This window comes from Thalassophryne amazonica, chromosome 3 (genome assembly GCF_902500255.1).
Source record: "Thalassophryne amazonica chromosome 3, fThaAma1.1, whole genome shotgun sequence".
NCBI lineage: Eukaryota > Metazoa > Chordata > Actinopteri > Batrachoidiformes > Batrachoididae > Thalassophryne > Thalassophryne amazonica.
This window is the reverse complement of record NC_047105.1, coordinates 36165151-36187819: the sequence shown is the minus strand read 5'-3', so window position 1 is coordinate 36187819 and position 22669 is coordinate 36165151. Positions and strand designations below refer to the sequence as shown.

Below are 22669 nucleotides of genomic sequence, written 5' to 3'. Positions count from 1 at the left end.
AGGGATGCGAGCATGCGGGCAGCGGTTCCTCCTGCGCGCCCGCGACGCAGCTGTTTGTCCCGGCTGCGTAAACCCGACGCCTGGCCGCCTTTAAATCAGATTACAGAAGCTCTGATCGTTCTCCACGGCTGCACGCGCTGCTGCGTGTTTTCCTAATCGAGCAGGTAGTTGTTGGTGTTGATTTTTGTTTTGAAAAACCTCAACTCTCATTCCTCTGGAGACCATTTCATTTTTGCATGTGGAAGCGACACTGAGGAGAGCTGTGGCATCCATCCATCCATCCGTCCGTCCATCCATCCATCCGTCCGTGCGCGCTGCTGCTGCACACCGTGTTATGAGGATGGAACTGTGACCCTCCTGCAGCGCGTGGTCCCTCACCACCCCTCCTCCTCCTCTTCTTCTTCTTCCACCTCCACAAAATCAGCACTTCTCCCCATTCAGGATTTTTGGATTTGAGGATCTGATTTTCAGTTTGTTCTGCGGGCTGACAGTGACGCAACATCTCACACTTCTCTGCACGAGAAATCCACGCTTATCGGGGCGTGAACTTGCTCCTTCTTCCCGCTAATAAAACGCCATACTTATATCCACAAAGCCTCCGTTTTCTTGCATCCAGCCAAAACACGCGATCATGGATCTGAAAGCGGACTCGGAGGACGTGGACTACAAGGAGCCGGCTCCCATTGAAGTTTTCGCCAGCAGGTCCACGCTGCACGGCATCTCGCACATGTTCACCTACGAGCGGGTGTGCATCAAGCGCACCTTGTGGATTTTGTTCTTCCTGGGCTCCGTGGGTGCGCTGGCGCTGGTGTGCGTGGATCGCGTGCAGTTCTACTTCCAGTATCCACACGTCACCAAACTGGACGAGGTGGCGGCTCAGCTGATGACTTTCCCGGCGGTCACCTTCTGCAACCTCAACTCGTTCCGCTTCAGCCGCGTGACGCGGAACGACCTGTACCACGCCGGAGAGCTGCTCGCTTTGCTCAACGGCAGGTGCGTGCACAAGTCTCTCACACCTTGTTGTGCCTGAGCTCACAGTGCAAAGTGTGTCAACTTTAACCTGAGTGTTCAAATCCAGTGTACCCCCCCAGTTGTTAAAGGAACAAAGTGGGCATTTTTGTTCCTGCTGATCCAATTCCCATCCAGGTGTGTTTTATTTCGTCATTATTTTGTTGATCAGTCAGCAGATAGAAGATCCAGAGTTGTTAACTTGGGGTTTACTCTAATCACCCATTAAAGGACAAGTTCACTTTTTTCAACATTCAACAACTTCTTTGTCTTTCAGCTGTTCTCGTTCAACTGTGAACCAAAGTGAGACCACTCAGTTGAGCATCTGAGTGGTCTCACTTTTGTCAATTCTGCATATACATCATTTTTTAAAACTCAAATGGAAATCAAAAGTAAATTTTGAAAAGAAATAGCAGTAAAGTAGAGGGAGTAACAGGAAGACAGAGGACGGGAAGGAGAGGAACAGTAGTAGCCAGTATTTGTGGTATTTATATTTGTGTATTTATGTTTATATTTTCAAATTGTTTTTCACTTTTGATAGTCTGTATGCTTCTTACCCTGTGTGCTAGTATACAATGCTGCTGGAATCTCAATTTCCCTGAGGGAGTCTTCCCGAGGGATTAATATCTAATCTAATCTAGACTGCAGTTGGTAAAAACATGGTCCCACTCCAAATGGTAAATGGACTGCATTTATATAGCGCTTTTCCATCTGCATCAGACACTCAAAGTGTTTTACAATAATGTCTCACTTTCACCCCAATGTCAGGGTGCTAAATCAAGTCAATCAACTCTGAGTTAATTTATAGGCAGAGGATATCTGTACATAATAATCTATACTACAGTTCACAAAATCTTCCTCCCTCTGGCTGGTCCTGCAGTTAGGCTGAAATAGCTAATCTGATCTCTGTGATTTTCATTGGCCCTGGCCTGGAGTAACACTGGAGGGTTAATTGTCACGTGCCCTCATTTAGAATTAGGTACTATTATTTCAGACAAACGTATTAGGAAGTGACTATTTCTGCGTAGCCATATTAATAGTTCCAAATTCTGTTCAAACATTGCACAGCTTTATTAAGGTTAGGGTTAGGGGTTATGGTTGAGATTAGGGTAAGATTAGTGATTGTGGTTAATGTTGTTTAGGAATCCACATATCAATAGCAAACATGAATAAGTATGTAGCCTCATAATCATGTGAGTAACCTATATTGACCAATGAGAGACACGTCACGTACCAGTGGAATTTCACAATACAAATATGGCTATGTATGGATAGCCACTGCCAAAGTATATGCAGCCTAATTAGCCACAATTCTTTTTCTTCTATAAAGTTTTATGATGATTGACAGACCGACAACTGCATTGCTGCCACCATCTGGACAGGTGTGTGAAATGTCCGTATTGCAGGTAAATGATGAATGATGATTGCAATTCCATTCCAGCAAATATGATTTCAGCATTCACAATCTTCACCTTGTAATGTTCCTGCCCGTAGGGTGAGTAGTTTGCTAGTATTAATTATACAATATTCTATTCCTATGTAGGGCTTCTGATTGATCAATCTAGGTCACGTGATTATGACAGTACACACTTTTAGTTTAAAAAAATTTCCTTTGAGAAGTGAAGCTCTCAAACTTTTTGTGTGGCTTCAAAATAGCAGTTGTGTCTCACAGCAACAAGGTTATGAGGTCGCTTCCCGAATTGTCCTTTCTGTGTGGACTTTGGCTGTTCCCCCTGAAAAACTCTACAAAAGTCGTGATCTCACACATGCAGTGAGGAACTTTACTCGACAGGAAACGTGTATGCAATGATCAGTGGTGGGCACAGCTAACCAAAAAGTTAGCTTTGATAACCATTAATCCAATAACTGAAAAGTTATCTTTCATGACGCTAAACAGATAAAGTGCTAAAACTTTTATTACAGATAACAGATAACCGATAACTTTTATTATTAATTTGGACATGGCTACATCAGATTACACTGTCAGCTTCTAATAACCCAGTTTCACTTTCACTTTCACTTTGCTGGGTAAATTCAAGAATCACAAACACATAAGAATGCACAAAAAAAATTAATGAATAAAAAAAAAAAAAAAAGACCCCAAATACTGTCATCATCTTTTAAAGGCAGTAATACACCGTATTAGAAGTTACAGTTTATCTTGGCTGGACCCTTGACTGGAGTAAGTGGGTATGTAAAATTAATGAATGAATCTAACTTTCTAACTTTACCGCAGTCATTTCATACATGAAGTAGAATAAAAAACTAACATGATTGGGATTAAAACCTGGGATCACTGGCTCTGGAGTCGGATGCCCTACCATTTACACCACAGTGTCTCACGTTTTGCACTGGGTCACAATGTGATGTCATCACACATAACAGCTGAGAAAACCCAAATGTAATCTAAAACCTAACCCTAAATCTAAACCTTCTTGATTTAAATATTTTTATTGGGAAAGGAAGCAGTGTGTACGAGGGCTGTCAATAAAGTAACGGTCCTTTTTATTTTTTTCAAAAACTATATGGATTTCATTCATATGTTTTTACGTCAGACATGCTTGAACCCTCGTGCGCATGCGTGAGTTTTTCCACGCCTGTCGGTGACGTCATTCGCCTGTGAGCACTCCTTGTGGGAGGAGTCGTCCAGCCCCTCGTCGGAATTCCTTTGTCTGAGAAGTTGCTGAGAGACTGGCGCGTTGTTTGATCAAAATTTTTTCTAAACCTGTGAGACACATCGAAGTGGACACCGTTCGAAAAATTAAGATGGTTTTCAGTGAAAATTTTAACGGCTGATGAGAGATTTTGAGGTGATTCTGTCGCTTTAAGGACTTTTCACGGTGCGAGACGTCGCTCAGCGCTCTCAGCCGCCGTCGTCAGCCTGTTCAAGCTGAAAACCTCCACATTTCAGGCTCTATTGATCCAGGACGTTGTGAGAGAACAGAGAAGTTTCAGAAGAAGTCGGTTTCAGCATTTTATCCGGATATTCCACTGTTAAAGGAGATTTTTTTAATGAAAGACGTGCGACGCTCCGCCACAGGAAAAACACCTCTGTTGAAAGCCTTAAGGACAAGTTGGAACATGTCCTGCTGTTAAACAATTTCTCATATACTCACTCCACTGAAATCCATCAAAAGCCGCCTGGATTTTACAAATGGTTATCAACACGGAGGTGTTTTTCCTGTGCCGCCGCACCGCGTTGGCTGCGTCCCGACGCGCGGACCCGTCCGCACGTCTTTCATTAAAAAAATCTCCTTTAACAGTGGAATATCCGGATAAAATGCTGAAACCGACTTCTTCTGAAACTTCTCTGTTCTCTCACGACGTCCTGGATCAATAGAGCCTGAAATGTGGAGGTTTTCAGCTTGAACAGGCTGACGACGGCGGCTGAGAGCGCTGAGCGATGTCTCGCACAGTGGGAAGTCCTTAAAGCAACAGAATCACCTCAAAATCTCTCATCAGCCGTTAAAAGTTTCACTGAAAACCAGCTTAATTTTTCGAACCGTGTCCACTTCGATGTGTCTCACAGGTTTAGAAAAAATTTTGATCAAACAACGCGCCAGTCTCTCAGCAACTTCTCAGACAAAGGAATTCCGACGAGGGGCTGGACGACTCCTCCCACAAGGAGTGCTCACAGGCGAATGACGTCACCGACAGGCGTGGAAAAACTCACGCATGCGCACGAGGGTTCAACCATGTCTGACGTAAAAACATATGAATGAAATCCATATAGTTTTTGAAAAAAATAAAAAGGACCGTTGCTTTATTGACAGACCTCGTATATCTAACTGGCACCTTCTCAGCATGGTTGCAAGTAACTAGTGGTATGCCCCAAGGATCTGTCATTGGACCAATGTATTGTGCATGAATTATCTGAGTTATGAAACCAGGCTGAAAGTTTGAAAGGGACAGGAAGTGGCCAGAAAGTACTACACAAAATAGGAAACAGATGTGAATCATCTGAGTTTGGAACTGTTTTTAAATCAAAAGGAAATATACAAATCTCAGACTTCACTTTATTATGTTAGTAGATTCAGATTCAATTTATTATTATACCCTTTGGGAAAAATTAGTTTACAGTGAGTGAGTCATCTCGTTCGGTAAACACACAGCAAAACACAGAACAAGACATAGTAGTCATAAGATATCTTGATCTTAGAAATATTTCTTCAGCAACAGGATTGTGTGTACATGTGGGAGATTCTGCCGGGTTTCATAGTATCAGCACTCACTATTAACTGGTTTAAAAACTGCTGTGACTAGTTTTATTTTGGTTTCTTCATGAATTTATGTCTTTAATTTAGATAATGATAATACTGGAGATTTGGAGAATGACAATATACTGTAGGGTCAGCATGGCTCTCAGTGTCCCCTCATGATGTGTGCTTTCATGCATCATCTACACATTTTTAGCACTGTTAAATGAGTTATGAATCTTATATAGTAAGCACCTGCAGCGTGGCAGCCAAGTGGTTTGTGCGCTTGTTTCAAGAGCAGGGTCTCGGTTCAAGACCACCCTTGTCCATTCTTCATGTGTGCCAGGAGAAAGGTTTAATTATTTTAGGAAGGTCACGTTATATTTATTATCATATACCTATAAATGATACGCCAATATGATTAGATAAAACACTAAAGAATAAATAGCAATACACCCTTTTTGCGGATGGGTAATATTTTTCATACTACCTGAGCAATCAGCCAATCCAGACAGCGGAGCGGCGCCACGACGAAGAGGCGCGGTCAGAGGAACTGTGAAATACTGGTGAGTCACTATTAATAATTTCTTACGTGTCCAACCTCGTAGGTTGATTGTTAAAATTAAATTTGTTAGTTCACTAAAACCAGAAAACCACACATATGGTTATATGTATGGTTTTCTTCAGGGTGTATAAAGCCATAATCACTTATCAGGCTTTCATAATTTTTAATGCTTCCATGATGCATTAAATGTGCATAAAACGTTTGCACAGCACTGTATATATAAACAGTCTAATGTGTGAGGTTCTGTTACTCTGTGTGCAGCGGCTCACGCGGCTCTGTGCCTGGTTAACGTGGATGCTGCCATCTCACTCGATGGACAAACTGCACTACAGGCTTCATAAATATGATCCATTGCACCAATGAACCACACAACCATATTATTACAGATATTTGTCATAAAATGCTCACAGAGTCGTCATTCGGTTATGCTAACGTTAGCTGTTAGCGGTACGCTATGTAAAATATGAACTCATTTTCAACAAACGTGAACGATTAAATCCATCATGAATCATTGCTTTAAAGTGCTCGCCTTGGTCACATCATCAGCCATGTCTGAAAATAAACTTTAAACATATAAATTAATAACAAGAATAAAACCTATTCACTTTTGGGTTTTTGGATGGATCACAAACCAGCTTTAGAGGTGTATACTGCCACCTGCTGCATTGGAATGTGTGGAATCACAACATTAATTATTCTAAGTCAATACAACACAAATAAAATGAAAAATAAATTCATAAAAATGCACAGTAAACATCTTTAAGCTGTTAGGAAGCAGCACAAGTTTGAAAGTTTTGGCACAGTCATAAAAAAAACCTTTTAAAAGTGCTATAATTTATTTATAGTCTAAAACTATCATGTTGATTCCAGTGGTGTGCTTATTTTTTCCATGTTTGCAACTTGTAGGTCCTCTTCACCTGGGTGAAGGCTGTGCTCGTTATTCTAATTATCTTACAATTTATGACTTCTTACAATACATGTTGCTGGTAACATCACTAAATTTTACAAGAAACGATTACATCACAGCCGCTGTAAGCACACTCACATAAAATACTGTTTTTTTAAGACTGGTGTAGTGTTGATATAAACCAACCAATTATTGTTTGGGTTAATAGGGATCTAAAAGGAATTGTTTGCACCATCTGTCATGCTTAGTTTTCATGTTACAGGGTAACATACAGGGGTGCCAGAAAAAAATCGATTCATGTCCGAATCGCAATTCTTATTTATTACGATTCTGAATCGATCCAAAATGTCAGAGAATCGATTTTTAAAAAGCATTTTTTAAAACATTTTCTTACTTACTCGCTGCGTGTACTGTTTGTCAGGCAACGTCTTCCGTACTACAGCGTCCCCACGAGGGGAGGGTCCGGCGTGCTTCAAACATTCGTGAGCTGTAGCTTAGCATGGCAGACGAAGAGCTAATTCAGCCAGCACCGTCTTTGCTGAAGGCAAATGTTTGAGCGCATTTTGGATTTTATTATTTGCTGCGTAAGAAGGAGCTTTACATGACTTATGCAGTGTGCAAAATCTGCAAAACGAAAGTCAAGTACTTCGGAAACACTTCAACTCCACAAGCCCACATGCTACGCTATGACCCGGAGCTAAAAGGAGCGGAGCATCGGTATCTGCCGACGACTGACCAGTGCTTTGCTAAACTGCCAGCCAACTCTGAACGAGCAAAGCAGATAAGTAAATTTACATCTAGAATCACTTGATTAACCTTGTAAAGCTGCATTTTCTTAAACATAAACATTTTTTAAGTAATATAAGTATTTCTCAGAGTTGTTTGAATCGAAAACTGATTCTGAATCCAATCGTCACCCCAAGAATCGGAATCGAATTGAATCGTGAGTTGTTGTACGAGTCACATCCCTAGTAACATATGTCATAGAATTCAATGAATGGTGACCTTTCTTGACCTTTACTTTGGAGACAAAGCATTGAACACCGTCAAAACTAGTCTATTTATTGATCCTTTTATTTCAACCAATAATTTGTATATTGTTTTGTTGAAATTGGAGCAACTTTAACTTTTGACTCCAAACTGAAATTGACCTTTGTCACCATTTTTGCTGTTTTTACCTCATAACTCCAGAACATTCCATCATAGATAGAACAAACTATACTTTTTTTGGAATTGCTATGATCAGACAAATGATGTGATATACACTCAACAAAAATATAAATGCAACACTTTTGGTTTTGCTCCCATTCTGTATGAGATGAACTCAAAGATCTAAAACTTTTCCACATACACAATATCACCATTTCCCTCAAATATTGTTCACAAACCAGTCTAAATCTGTGATAGTGAGCACTTCTCCTTTGCTGATGTAACCGCTAGTTATGGCTCTTTAGAAGTTGTCAGAGACATTAACTGAGCGCCCTTAATTTAAGGTTCTTTTCGAGGAGGAGAACAACACAATTATGACCCGTAAGTAAAGCTGGAAAAAAAAAACCACATTGCCGACATTTATTTAATTAATAAAGAACACATGAAAACTTTTTATCTTGCTTTCTTTTTTTTTTTCCACACACACACACACACACATATATATATATATATATATATATATATATATATATATATATATATGTATAGTGTCTTTAAATTGTCTTTTGAACCATCAAAAGAAAAAAAAAATAGGAAAAAGTTGACAGAAAACTTCAGAGCTCTGAATAAAAAATAATATGAATAAACCCCAAAGTCCTTCAATGTTCATTTACCCGGGTAGTATGTTTTTTTTTTTAAAGTTGTGTGTCCCACGTGCGGGTGTGTGCATTAGATCTCCTTATCTGGGGCCTTTGGATAGAGACACCGGAAGTAGGCGAGTGGCAAGACGCTCCTCTTCTCTCTACTGGCCCCACATGCATCCAGAGAAGTTCGCTGATGAAATCAATCTCTCAGGAAAAAAAAAAATAACCGGAGTCAAGGAAAATATATATACACATTAATGCTGTCCGGGTCCTTTCTTGTACGAATCTTGGTTCTCACAGGATTAATCACTCGAAACAAAAGTAGGGTTTTTTTTTTCTTTCCACCACTATTCTTCAATGCAAACGTTTCCTTCATACTTGGTATCTCGCTCTGCTCATACAGCAACAAGTGCTCTTCATCTACTAATATCCCTTCCTAACAGTGTTACTACTGCCCCTAGTGGATGGGAATGGAAATTTCAAGTACATAGATAAACAGCACATAGGAAATATAATAGAAACTGTTGAATGAGGCTAACTGGAAAATTTGAGTGGGTTACATCCTCCCCTCCTAAATCTGCATGCATCCTTGCATGTCCTACTCTACATTGCAAGTGTACCTTACAGTATATCAGTGGGTAAAGGGGTCAAGTTGTATATACAAGGGGCATTGACTAGGGTCTGGGAGAAATCTTGGTCTAAACCAGCTAAGATGGAATGCATTACAGTGAGTAGGGGGTTTCCTAGAGTGGAGTATATAAGTCTTTGGGGGGCTGCTCGCTCTCGTGCCGATCTTTTCAGTGGTACCTCACTGTCAGGGACAACTTCAGCGTCTGCTACCTCCATTCGTTCCAGTACATCTCCACTGGGCTTCAGTGGTGAGGCATCCTTTCGTTCACTTCCCGGGCTATGACGCTCACTGGGATCTGTTGCAAGAACTTCAGCTGTTACAGACTCGGATTCAGACAGTTCCTGAGACAGGCTTGTTTCATCATTCGTAGGCTCAAATGCTGGAGCTTCGGGATCAAGCACAGATTTTTCAGAACTCACGCTAACGTCTGGTCTCTCAGGACTCGGTTCAGCTCCCAACTGAGTGTCACATTTGGCTGACTGGCCAGTTTCAGGTTTTTCAACTTGTGGAATCTGTCTTTCCTGTTCAGCTTGAACATTTTTTGACTCCCTCAAAAGTTGATCATAGAGGGAATAATACTCCTCTCCATCATTGTCAGATTCCTCTTCTTCATCCTCAGGTTGATCAGGTTCAAGAGCAGGCAAGTTGTCAGGTTTTTGTTGGGACTTACTTCTCTTAGGTTGTTCGTCGTCGACAGTGGATGGGAGGAACCCACATGGCAAAAGTAAATCTCTGTGCAAGACCCTTTCAGGTCCATTTACATGCTCAGGGACTACGACATAGACAGGGGAGTCTTGAATTTGTTTGATGACCTTGTAAATGGTTTCACTCCACCTATTGGCAATTTTATGCTTCCCTCTGATACCAACATTGCGCACAAGGACTCTGTCTTCGGGTAACAGTATGGACTCTCTCACTTTGCTGTCAAATCTGCGTTTGTTTTGCAAAGCAGTCTTCAGACTGTGTTCGGTTGTAAGTCTGTAGCTCTCTGTTAGACTCTCCGTCAGCTTTTTGACATACTCTGTGTGGGATATCTTACTGAGACCTTCTGGGGTGAATCCAAATGCAAGGTCAAGTGGAAGCCTTGGTTGGTGGCCAAACATCAACTGGTAAGGAGAATAGCCTGTGGTGTCGTTTTTAGTGCAATTATATGCATGTACCAGAGGTTGCATGAAATCCTTCCACTTCACCTTATCTCCTTCTTCCAGCGTTCTAAGCATCTCCAACAGTGTCCTGCTAAAACGCTCAACGGGAATGCCCTGGGGATGGTAAGGGGTTGTCCTTGTCTTTTTGATGCCGAGCAATGCGCAGAGGTCTTTGATCAGAGCTGATTCAAAGTCACGTCCTTGGTCGCTATGCAACCGTTCAGGAAATCCGTAGTGAATGAAAAAGTTGTTCCAGAGAGCTTTTGCCACAGTCTTAGCCTTTTGGTCAGCTGTAGGAACTGCCACTGCATACTTAGTGAAATGGTCTGTTATCACTAGAATGTTCTTAGTGCCCCTTCCGTCTGGCTCTAACGACAGGTAGTCCATGCAGACCAACTCTAAAGGACGACTAGTCTTAATGTTCACAAGGGGAGCACTTCTCTCAGTTTGCACTTTCCTTCGGATACATCGCTCACATGTTTGGATCTTCTCACTCACATCAACGGACATACAGGGCCAATAGAACCGGGCACGGACTAAGTCCAGTGTTCTTTCAATGCCCATGTGTCCAACAGCATCATGGAGGTTTTCCAGCGCAGTTTTTCTGTACTTGACTGGGAGGACAAGTTGATGAGAAAGTTCACCCTGGCTCACTCGTCTTCTGTACAGGACATCACTTGAAAAGACGAACTGGTTCATTGCCCTCAGCATCAACTGGACTCCTCTGTCTTCACGACACTTTGCTCTGTAGGAGAGTCGTTTCCCCGCCTTCACAATGTCAATGACCCTACTGATGACTGGATCCTCTCTTTGCTCACAGGCCCAATCTTCAAGAGACATCCGTGGTAACGTACAGGACCCAGGCATATCTACCTGAGAGAACTCTTCAGGGATAGCAGAAACCTCCATTGTCAAACACTCGATTGTCACAGGTGGATGTATGGAGTCTGACCCATTGTCTGTCACTGGAGAGTGCTGGTGCCTCTGACAAACTGCCTTCACAGCCTCAGATGGGAAATCAGTTCCTTTGTCTTCCTGGAAGAACTGTGCAAGGAAACGCTGGATACGATTCTCATCATCGTCGGAAGTGGAAGCAGGCTGGCAGTGGTCATGTGAATGGGGTCACCTGGTCAAACCATCTGCATCTTGGTTTTTCTTCCCAGCTCTGTACTGGATGTTGAAGTCAAAACTTGAAAGGGCTGCTAGCCAGCGATGGCCTGCAGCGTCGAGCTTGGCAGATGTAAGAACGTACGTCAATGGGTTGTTGTCTGTGATAACGGTGAATTTTGCTCCGTAAAGATAGTCAAAGAACTTTTCTGTGACGGCCCATTTTAAAGAGAGAAATTCAAGTTTGTGTGCAGGGTATCTTCGCTCACAACGGTTCAGTCCTCTGCTCACATAGGCTATCACTCTCAATTTGCCTTCTTGTTCTTGGTATAATGCGGCACCAAGTCCATGAGTGCTGGCATCAGTGTGTACTATGTAGGGCTTTTCATGTCAGCAAAGGCAAGAATTGGAGCTGAGGTGAGTTTTTGAATGAGAGCTTTAAATGCATCCTCACAGACTGGTGTCGATTTCTCATCAAAAGGCTTTTTGTAGTTGACACTCGAGGGGCGATGAGAGCTGCTGTATGGGGAAACCAGCTTTCTCTTTGGCGGCAAGTACCCAGCAGTCAAGTCATTCAGAGGCCTTGCGATTTTGGAGTAGTCTTTTATGAATCTCCGGTAATATCCAACAAATCCAAGGAATGATTTCAGCTCTTTGATGTTGTTAGGTCGGGGCCACGTGGTCAGGGCAGCAGTCTTTTGGGGGTCAGTTTCTACTCCATTCGCGGACACAACATGTCCAAGTTATTTCACAGTTGTTCTAAAGAATTGACATTTCTCTGGCGAGAGTTTCAGGCCAAATTCTCTCAACCTCTGAAGAGTTCTCAGTAAACGTTCTTCATGCTCCTCAAGTGTTTCCGAGAACACAATGACGTCATCGAGAAAGACTAAGACCTCTCTCAGGTTCATCCCTCCCATACACTTCTCCGTGACTCTCTGAAATGTACTGGGGGCATTGGTAACCCCTTGAGGCATCCGGTTGAATTCCCAGAACCCCACTGGTGTCACAAACGCTGTCTTACACTTGTCGTCCTCATCCATGTCAACTTGATAGTAGCCAAACTTGAGGTCCATGATTGAGAACCACTTCGACCCGGTGAGGACTGAGAAGGCTTCTTCAATGTTGGGTAAAGCGTGTGCGTCCTTGATTGTCTGTCTGTTCAATTTCCTGTAATCTACGCACAGTCGAATGTCACCATTCTTCTTCTTAACCACAACGATCGGAGACGCGAAGGGGCTCTCGGACTCACGTATCACACCAACATCTTGAAGTTCCTTCAGGTGTCTCCGAACAGCCTCATAATCGGAAGGATGGATTGGTCTGGGTCTCTGTTTAAATGGGATTGGATCTGACAAGCGTATCTTGTGTTTAATTTCAGTTGTGTGACCAAAGTCGAGGTCATTGAGTGCAAAGACATTGGATACTGAATTGAGTTTCTTAGCAATTCTGTCCTTCCATTCTGCGGACAGAGGAGAGTCACCAAAGTCGAAGGTGAGTTTGCCACTATCAGACACATGCATGGTGTTGCAAATTGCAGAAGCTGAGCCGAGACGTGGTGGCTCACTCTGGGTGATTTTGTTGCCCGATACAGGTAAGCGTGACACAGCCGTGATGAATGAAAGCTTTGCCAGGTCATGGCCTCTGGAGAGCCTGATGTCATGTGCGGTCTCGTTCTTAACCAGGACAGGCAACTTAAAAGAGGGGACTGAGGGACTCGTCATGACATAGCTACAGAACAGAAGGCCAGCAGGTAGGCCGGACTGAGGGGGCTCAACTAAGAGGGTGGTGTTAGTTGATACAGGGACATGTCTGGCGTATCCATTCAAAGCCAACCTTTCCCCCGCAGGAATGATGACACACGTTTTGCTCTGTAACTTCACAGTCCCTACCCGCCCATTCTGCTGGTTTATCTTGAACCTGTTGTACAAACGTTTTACAAGTGGGGAACAGTTGCCACTGTCGCTTCTGTGTTTCTCATTCTGGGTGGGTGCACAGTTCTCGTAAAAAGGATCCAGAGCGTTTGTGCCAATCAAGAAGGGGACATGCATGTTGGTTCTGTGGTCAGGCACTACAAGTGCAAGGGTGTGGATCTTCACAGGTTTCCCCATGACGTTCTCTGGAAAATCAATGCTAACCTGGATGTAACCAGAGTAGGGTACTTCTTGACCACCAGCCCCTTCTATGTCTAACAAATCTTGAATAGGGTAAATGGGCAGGTGTGTCTTGTGAAAAGATTGGGAAACTGTGGTGACCTGAGAACCTGAATCTAGAAGGCTATCGCACTGAACACCCTCGATGACAACAGCAGAGGTACACTTTGGCCCTATTAAACCTATTGGAATAGCACCACCCAGTGGCTGGCTTGGGGAATGGCTTTCACATAATGCAGTTTCTCTTGTCCGGTGTTCTGGGGGACATTTTGGTTCATGTGGGGGTGCAGTGAGTCCCTCTACTGCAACCCTGTCCAGTTTAAATGCCCATACTGAGTTTGCCATTGATCCTGTTTTGTCTTCAGTTCTCTGTATTTCTGGTCCACCAGTGGTTTATTGGGGGGATTTTCACACTGTCTAGCCAAGTGACCGTCATTGCCACACTTGAAGCAGAACCAAGCCTTCGGCATGGGCTTGGAGAGTGTCTGTTGGGAGTGAACTGCAACTACAGCACTAGCTGAAGGGGTTCCAGTAACTGTAGTCTGGGGGTCTTTCTTAACATACTTTTGCTTTCGTTGTTCTCTCTTACTTGTGAGCTGCATTTTTAGTTCAGCAACCTGCTTACGTAAAGCCTCAGTTTCGTTCATGTATGTCTGGAGAACATTAGAACTTGGGTCATGACAGAAAGATGCTTCTTCCACTAGCTGCACGTTCATGGATCTGGTCTTTGAGCTGCCTAGATGGCGGTGCATACGATCTTGTTTGGCCACTCTGCGGTCTTCCTCTGTTCTCACTTGAAGCAGGAATTCGGAAAAATCTGGGGGCGTCTCTGTTTTCAGACTTAACTGCAAGGACAAAATGAGAGATTGGTCCCAGCATCCACGCTGGAACTGCCGCAGCACCTGGTTGTTGGCGTCAGCTTTGGCAATACCACCCCTCTTTATGACCATAGTGATTAACACCTGCAGTCGCTGCAGGTACTCTGAGGCTCTCTCTCCAGCGTTCTGATGTGTGCTGAGAAATCTTGCAAAAATCTCTTGCCCGTCCTCCACTAGTCCATAAGCTGACTCGAGAAGCTTCACATAGTCAGAGGGGGCTGAATCTGGGCCTAGCTGTCTCACTAAATCGGAGGCTGGGGGGAGGAGGCTTTCTAGGATTTGACGTCGTTGTATGTCACGGGGGGTTTTATCCTGAATCATGAGCTCTACGTGGAGAGACCATGTCTGAAAATCTGCTTCATTAGCAGGCTTGGGGAGTTTGCCTGAAAAGGGACGAAGGCGTTTGAATCCTTGGCTTGAAGTATCAACTTTGTTGTTTTTAATGACATGCTCTACTATTATCTTCTGCACATCTGGTGGGTTGACAATGTCTTCACTGAATACTCTTTGGGGAGTTTGGAATGAATGCCCTGTGGTGTACTTGCTTTTAGGGGTGTGTTCAAGGGAATAATGTTGAGGTGGGCATGCACTGATGTGTTTTTTACAAACTAGGGGGGCGCTACTGTCATCAGAGTCAGCTTCGCTATTAGAGCTAGTGTCGCTACTTAATCCTAGGGGTTCGGCCTTGGGGGGTTTCTGAGGAGTGGGAGTCATTCTATAAGCCTTGTCTACACACCACAATATCTCAGGATTCCTAGGACTGGAAAAGTATTCAACTGCTTCAGATAGTAGGTTAGCTGATTCCTCCGATTCAGACTCCACAAGGGCTTTAACACCATTCGCTTGCCCTGTCTGTCTAACTCGTAGCACCTTTTTCACAGTTCCATGAGTGGAACAAAATTTGGTAATCTGCTCGTCAGTGTCATGCAACGTAATACCCTCAACATACACAGCATTTCTCAAGTTAACACCATATGCATTCTCAGTATCCATGGTAACCCAAAAAGTGAAAATTCAATTCACAGTATGGACTTCAAACTATTGAAAATAGAGAAAGTAGTACAATGTATCTTATCAGTCAAACCGGCAATAAAAGTAGTCAAAAATAAACATATACTCCTCCTGGCTGCTGGCTCGCCAAATTATGTAACCGCTAGTTATGGCTCTTTAGAAGTTGTCAGAGACATTAACTGAGCGCCCTTAATTTAAGGTTCTTTTCGAGGAGGAGAACAACATAATTATGACCCGTAAGTAAAGCTGGAAAAAAAAAAAACACATTGCCGACATTTATTTAATTAGTAAAGAACACATGAAAACTTTTTATCTTGCTTTCTTTTTTTTCACACACACACACACACACACACACACACACACATATATATATATATATATATATATATATATATATATATATATATATATATATATATATATATATATATATATAGTGTCTTTAAATTGTCTTTTGAACCATCAAAGAAAATAATAGAAAAATAGAAAAAATAGGAAAAAGTTGACAGAAAACTTCAGAGCTCTGAATAAAAAATAATATCGAATAAACCCCAAAGTCCTTCAATGTTCATCTACCCGGGTAGTATGTTTTTTTTTTTAAAGTTGTGTGTCCCACGTGCGGGTGTGTGCGTTAGATCTCCTTATCTGGGGCCTTTGGATAGAGACACCGGAAGTAGGCGAGTGGCAAGACGCTCCTCTTCTCTCTACTGGCCCCACATGCATCCAGAGAAGTTCGCTGATGAAATCAATCTCTCAGGATTGATATACACATTAATGCTGTCCGGGTCCTTTCTTGTACGAATCTTGGTTCTCACAGGATTAATCACTCGAAACAAAAGTAGGGTTTTTTTTTTTCTTTCCACCACTATTCTTCAATGCAAACATTTCCTTCATACTTGGGATCTCGCTCTGCTCATACAGCAACAAGTGCTCTTCATCTACTAATCTCCCTTCCTAACAGTGTTACTACTGCCCCTAGTGGACGGGAATGGAAATTTCAAGTACATAGATAAACAGCACATAGGAAATATAATAGAAACTGTTGAATGAGGCTAACTGGAAAATTTGAGTGGGTTACACTGAGATAATCCATCCCACCTCACAGGTGTGCCATATCAAGATACTGATTAGACACCATGATTAGTGCACAGGTGTGCCTTAGACTGCCCACAATAAAAGGCCACTCTGAAAGGTGCAGTTTTATCACACAGCACAAATGTCGCAAGATTTGAGGGAGCGTGCAATTGGCATGCTGACAGCAGGAATGTCAACCAGAGCTGTTGCTCGTGTATTGAATGTTCATTTCTCTACCATAAGCCATCTCCAAAGGCGTTTCAGATAATTTGGCAGTACATCCAACCAGCCTCACAACCGCAGACCACGTGTAACCACACCAGCCCAGGACCTCCACATCCAGCATGTTCACCTCCAAGATCGTCTGAGACCAGCCACTCGGACAGCTGCTGAAACAATCGGTTTGCATAACCAAAGAATTTCTGCACAAATTGTCAGAAACCATCTCAGGGAAGCTCATCTGCATGCCCGTCGTCCTCATCGGGGTCTCGACCTGACTCCAGTTCGTCGTCGTAACTGACTTGAGTGGGCAAATGCTCACATTCGCTGGTGTTTGGCACGTTGTTCAGGGCAGATGGCAGACAGCGTGTGTGGCGTCGTGTGGGTGAGCGGTTTTCTGATGTCAGTGTTGTGGATCGAGTGGCCCATGGTGGCGGTGGGGTTATGGTATGGGCAGGCGTCTATTATGGATGAAGAAAACAGGTGCATTTTATTGATGGCATTTTGAATGCACAGAGATACCGTGACGAGATCCTGAGGCCCATTGTTGTGCCATACATCCAAGAACATCACCTCATGTTGCAGCAGGATAATGCACGGCCCCATGTTGCAAGGATCTGTACACAATTCTTGGAAGCTGAAAATGTCCCAGTTCTTGCATGGCTGGCATACTCACCGGACATGTCACCCATTGAGCATGTTTGGGATGCTCTGGACCGGCGTATACGACAGCGTGTACCAGTTCCTGCCAATATCCAGCAACTTCGCACAGCCATTGAAGAGGAGTGGACCAACATTCCACAGGCCACAATTGACAACCTGATCAACTCTATGCGAAGGAGATGTGTTGCACTGCATGAGGCAAATGGTGGTCACACCAGATACTGACTGGTATCCCCCCCCCCCAATAAAACAAAACTGCACCTTTCAGAGTGGCCTTTTATTGTGGGGCAGTCTAAGGCACACCTGTGCACTAATCATGGTGTCTAATCAGCATCTTGATATGGCACACCTGTGAGGTGGGATGGATTATCTCAGCAAAGGAGAAGTGCTCACTATCACAGATTTAGACTGGTTTGTGAACAATATTTGAGGGAAATGGTGATATTGTGTATGTGGAAAAAGTTTTAGATCTTTGAGTTCATCTCATACAAAATGGGAGCAAAACCAAAAGTGTTGCGTTTATATTTTTGTTGAGTGTAGTTTTCAACATGATTGGAGCATTTTTAAAGTTTGACCTCTGTGTAATTCTTCATTGACCCCTACCTGGTTACAGCTACCAACCTGGGATGGCTATCATACATTTTTGAGGAGGATGGCCACCATAACAACCTTTGGAAAATGGGAAGCATTTTTGTGTGTGTGTGTGTGTGTGTGTGTGTGTGTGTGTGTGTGTGTGTGTGTGTATTCCTCTTTTCATAAGCTTTCTGAAAATGTAGGGTTTTACCAAATCTCCCCCAAAATTTTAACAAGCCTATGAATCATTAAATCAGGAATCTGACTAATATTCTAATAATAAATACTAATAAATATAATGTAATATAATGTATAATATAATATAATATAATATACAGAACTGACTAGATTTTCTTTCAGGTGTTTTGTACAGCCCAGTCTCACATTTTTTATTTGTGCTCCAGTCATAAAATGATTCAAATTTTTGTGATGGGGGGTGGTTAACTCACTATTACTAACCCTAACCCTACCCCCAACCCTAACCTTAATCATAACCTAACCCTACTCCTTCTCTGAACCCTAACCATAACTCCCTCCACCCCGAGCCCACCGCTTCACTTTTAATTTTGTGCAGCCGTCGCGGAATGTATTAGAATAAATTTGTGCTCCCATTATGAACATTTTGCACTTTTCGTGATGATATCACGAACCAATAGATTAATGTATATTTCATGCTGCTGAATCATGACATGACTGGGTTGGTTTTGTACCACAGTTGATACTACTGACAAATAAAAAGTAGGCTGTTAGCATTATTTTGAGAGCAACACTGGAATTTTTATTATTATTATTATTATTTTGTATGGTTGCCCTGTTCACTGCACACTCAAGGTCAAGGTCAAGATCAGGTTTATTTATAAAGCACATTTACAAACAGTCAACACTGCCCCAAAGTGCTGTACAGTAAAAGGAATTAAAATTATATTTAGTTAAATACAAGAACAAAATAAATCAACAAAACAATAAAATATGTGGCAGTATTCAGCTCATCTTGTGTTAAAAGCCATTGCAAAAAGATGTGTCTTTAAAAGATTCTTAAAAGATTCATTTGAAGGAGCCAGTCGGACATTTAATGGCAGAGAGTTCCAGAGCTTGGGCCCCGCAATAGCAAAGGCTGTGTCTCCCCTGGTCTTCAGCTTAAACCTGGGACAGACCAGTAAACTATGGTCCGCGGAGCGGAGGGCTCTTCCTGGAGTGTGCAGTGACAGCATATCAGATAAACAGAATGGGGCTTGACCGTGAATTGATTTTAAAACAAGCAACAAAATCTTAAAATCAATTCTAAAAGCAACAGGTAACCAGTGCAGTGAAGATAAAACAGGAGAAATGTGTTGGTGCCAGTGAGCAGACGCGCAGCTGCATTTTGCACCATCTGGAGGCGATACAGAGACGACTGATTAAGACCAACATACAGAGAATTGCAGTAGTCTAAACGAGACGTGATCAAGGCGTGCACAACCTGTTCCAGCTGTTTTGGGGACAGGTAACGCTTGATTTTACTTAAAAGTCTAAGCTGGAAGAAGCTTGTTTTGACCACTGTGTTGATCTGCTTCTCGAATTTAAAAGAGCTGTCTATAAAAACACCAAGGGTCTTAGCAGATGAACGACAGTAGGGGGCGAGTGAACCAAGGGCAGAAAGGTCAAGGTCACCAAGGACCACAGTCTCTGTTTTTCTTTCATTTAGATTCAAAAAGTTTAAAGACATCCAGTCTTTGACTTCTTGAAAGCAGGTCTGTAGGATGGCAGATGAGTTTGTTTTAATGTTCAGAGGTAAATAAATCTGCACATCATCAGCAAAGCAGTGAAACTGAATGTTATATTTCTTAAAAATTGATCCCAAAGGAAGCAAATAGAGCGAAAATAGAATTGGCCCTAAGATTGAACCTTGAGGTACTCCACAAGTCAAAGGGGCTTTCTGTGACGCAAACCGTGTGCCTGTTACTACCATTAAACCTTATTCTAACTGCATCTGCTGTGAGAGTTCGCATTTGTGTCCATCTGGTTTGTGCCCCATTCTGACAGTAATAGTGGTTGGTTCCCTTGTACGTATTTTGTGCCCTCTGCTATAATACGTATAAGAAAAGTAACTGTTATCTGACTAAGAATCTGTAGATATATTAATGGAAAAAAAACAACCAGACGCTGCAGTTCAGCAGCTGCACGCTTCAAAGGCTACAATCGTTGGCCACTTATGTCATCAGGGGCGTGATTAGGCTGTCCCTTTTCAAAAGGTGACTGAAATGTCAGCCAACGTATGCAGGCTTCTTTTAGCTGAAAATGAAAAACTATGACAGTGCATCCTTCACAACACAAGTCACTGCTCAATGTTTTTCCAAGACAAAATGGTTGGTATTGGGGAAAAAAAATCAATCAGCGAAAAGGACACTTTTGGGCTCCATGTGTACAGTGAAACATGATTACTAAACTATGGGTTATGCCCACTAAGCTAGCTTGGTGTGTGCAACTGTCAAGATTGCCAAGTAACAGTGGGTAGTACAGGAAAATATAATGACTCAGTTATAAAAATGCTCCATGGCCCAGACTGTCTTATTTCAAACCGGTTTGTTCCAGCCTCCTTGGTCTCTGATGGCCTGAAGCCTGAAGAGTTTAGTAGGACACAATCCTTTGAAGGGTGCACACCCTGATTTGAGGCACAGCCTGAGTCCAACATGACTTCCTTGGTGGAGGTAATAACTTGTTTTCTCCAGCTCTGATGCACATCTACAGATTAAAGGGCCTTTCACACCGGAGGCATCAATGCCCCCCAGTGCGTCGTGACGTCAGATGCTTCGCTTCAGAGTGGCAAGGGGGGCGGAGATTGTGGCTACGTCACACTCTGGCTGTTTTCACAACCTGCAAAAAGTCGAAGCGATCGCCATCTTGCATTTGCATATGTAGAACCACAAAAAAGCTTTGAAAACAGCAGTAGAACGATTCCTCCATCACCCTGCTGGGAAGCTTTATTTCAGCTACTTGTTGGAGTGATGCCGACCAAGGCAGGACTGACGACTCGATATCGATCGAACCGCGACAGCGGGCTCACCTGCACAGAGAAGCCGGGGTTCGGGCATCATCCCTGGGTAGAGCGAGGCAGGCAGCCGGGGTGATGGAGGAGACCCACTCAGTCCGAAATCTCCCACTTTTTGGATAAATGTGAAGTCTCAGTTTGACCAACGGAGTTTACTTTTGCAGTTTTATCGAGGTGAGAATAATATACAAATAAAACGTGATGTTTACTGCACAGCTGTGGAGGTTTAATGATTGGCTAATGTTAGCTTAGCCTTTTAGCACAGTTGATCTGAGTGAACGCTTTAATTTGTAAATGGTTCAGGTTTTTTTTTTTGTTTTTTTTTTTAACCAAATAAAGCTACAGCTTTTTTCGGAGACCATAAAAGCTCAACTTTAAGTAACTTCTTTTTTTTTTCCAGGCGTTTTTTCCGTAATGTTTATATAAATATAAACTGCAATGTTTCTTTATATTTTAAGAAATATTTTTATTTGTCCCAATCAGGAACATTTGCTGTGCAGACAACCTAAATACAGATGCACTTCAAAAACTTCCAAGGATGAGCTGAACACCATGAATCCAGTTGGAAGAAAACATCTCTGCTCTTCAAAATAGGAGAAAAGTGTCTTCAACAACAACACCAGAGGTCAAAGCTGCAGAAGAGACCTTCATCTGGTCCTGAAAATCCAGCATAACATCACCTGTTTCTAAACAAAAGGCTCTTTAAACAGCAACTATTTTAGTATTTTTTAAAAAGCTGTTTCATTTTATAGTTTAACAATAAATGAATGTATCATTAAAAATGTCCGAAATCCAAGTGAAAAGACATTTGCACAGGTCAAAACTCTCCCTTTATTGTGCACAATTTTAAAACATTCACAATCACTAGTCAAATTCAGATTTTAGAAATGACTCTGTCCTGATCACAACATTAATGGCAATCACAAATTGTGATGTAATTACAAGTTGAAATGACTCAATAAAAAAAAAAATCATCATGAGGTTTATGTCACAGAAATCCTACTTTACAATCAAACTGCAGTCATTGTTAAATTATCTCCTGTTACATTTATAATAAACATTTGTATTTATTTAGTGTCTGTTTTTCTGGTTGAAATGAGATATAAATAATCTACCAGACTTTAAAAAAATGTACAAATTTCTATGTTATTTTATTTGTCTAAAAATAAATGTCCAAGGTTACAGGTAATTTACAGATGAAGAAAGGTTTCTAAAGAACCCTTTATGTATTTATTTATTTATTTGGCTATTTTAATTACAAGTGTTCTAAACTTTTTTTTTAACAGTAATCAGAAATTTTGAGGTAAAAAAACATTTGCAAGGATTTTTCTTCAGAAAACTGCTCTATAAATGAGCAGTCCTGTGACACGTTTCTGTTTTGTGTAGATCAGTGGTTTCTGCACTGATCTGTTTTGTGTAGATCAGTGGTTTCTGCACTGATCTGTTTTGTGTAGATCAGTGGTTTCTGCACTGATCTGTTTTGTGTAGATCAGTGGTTTCTGCACTGATGTTTTTGTAGATCAGTGGTTTCTGCACTGATCTGTTTTGTGTAGATCAGTGGTTTCTGCACTGATCTGTTTTGTGTAGATCACTGGTTTCTGCACTGATCTGTTTTGTGTCGTAGTGGTTTCTGCACTGATCTGTTTTGTGTCGTAGTGGTTTCTGCACTGATCTGTTTTGTGTCGATCAGTGGTTTTTGCGACTTGTCTTCCGTGTTTTGG

General features: G+C 42.2%; 1 protein-coding gene across 1 annotated transcript in view; it reads left to right on the top strand.

The window, feature by feature from the left end:
- The first annotated feature begins 569 nt into the window (after positions 1-569).
- The window catches only part of asic1b (acid-sensing (proton-gated) ion channel 1b), an 856126-nt gene continuing 834026 nt past the window's right edge, over positions 570-22669 (top strand). Inside the window, exon 1 of the mRNA XM_034166038.1 lies at positions 570-993. Within this exon, the coding sequence (XP_034021929.1) occupies positions 632-993 (362 nt within the window). The 5' untranslated portion in view covers positions 570-631. The remainder of the gene's footprint in view (positions 994-22669) is intronic.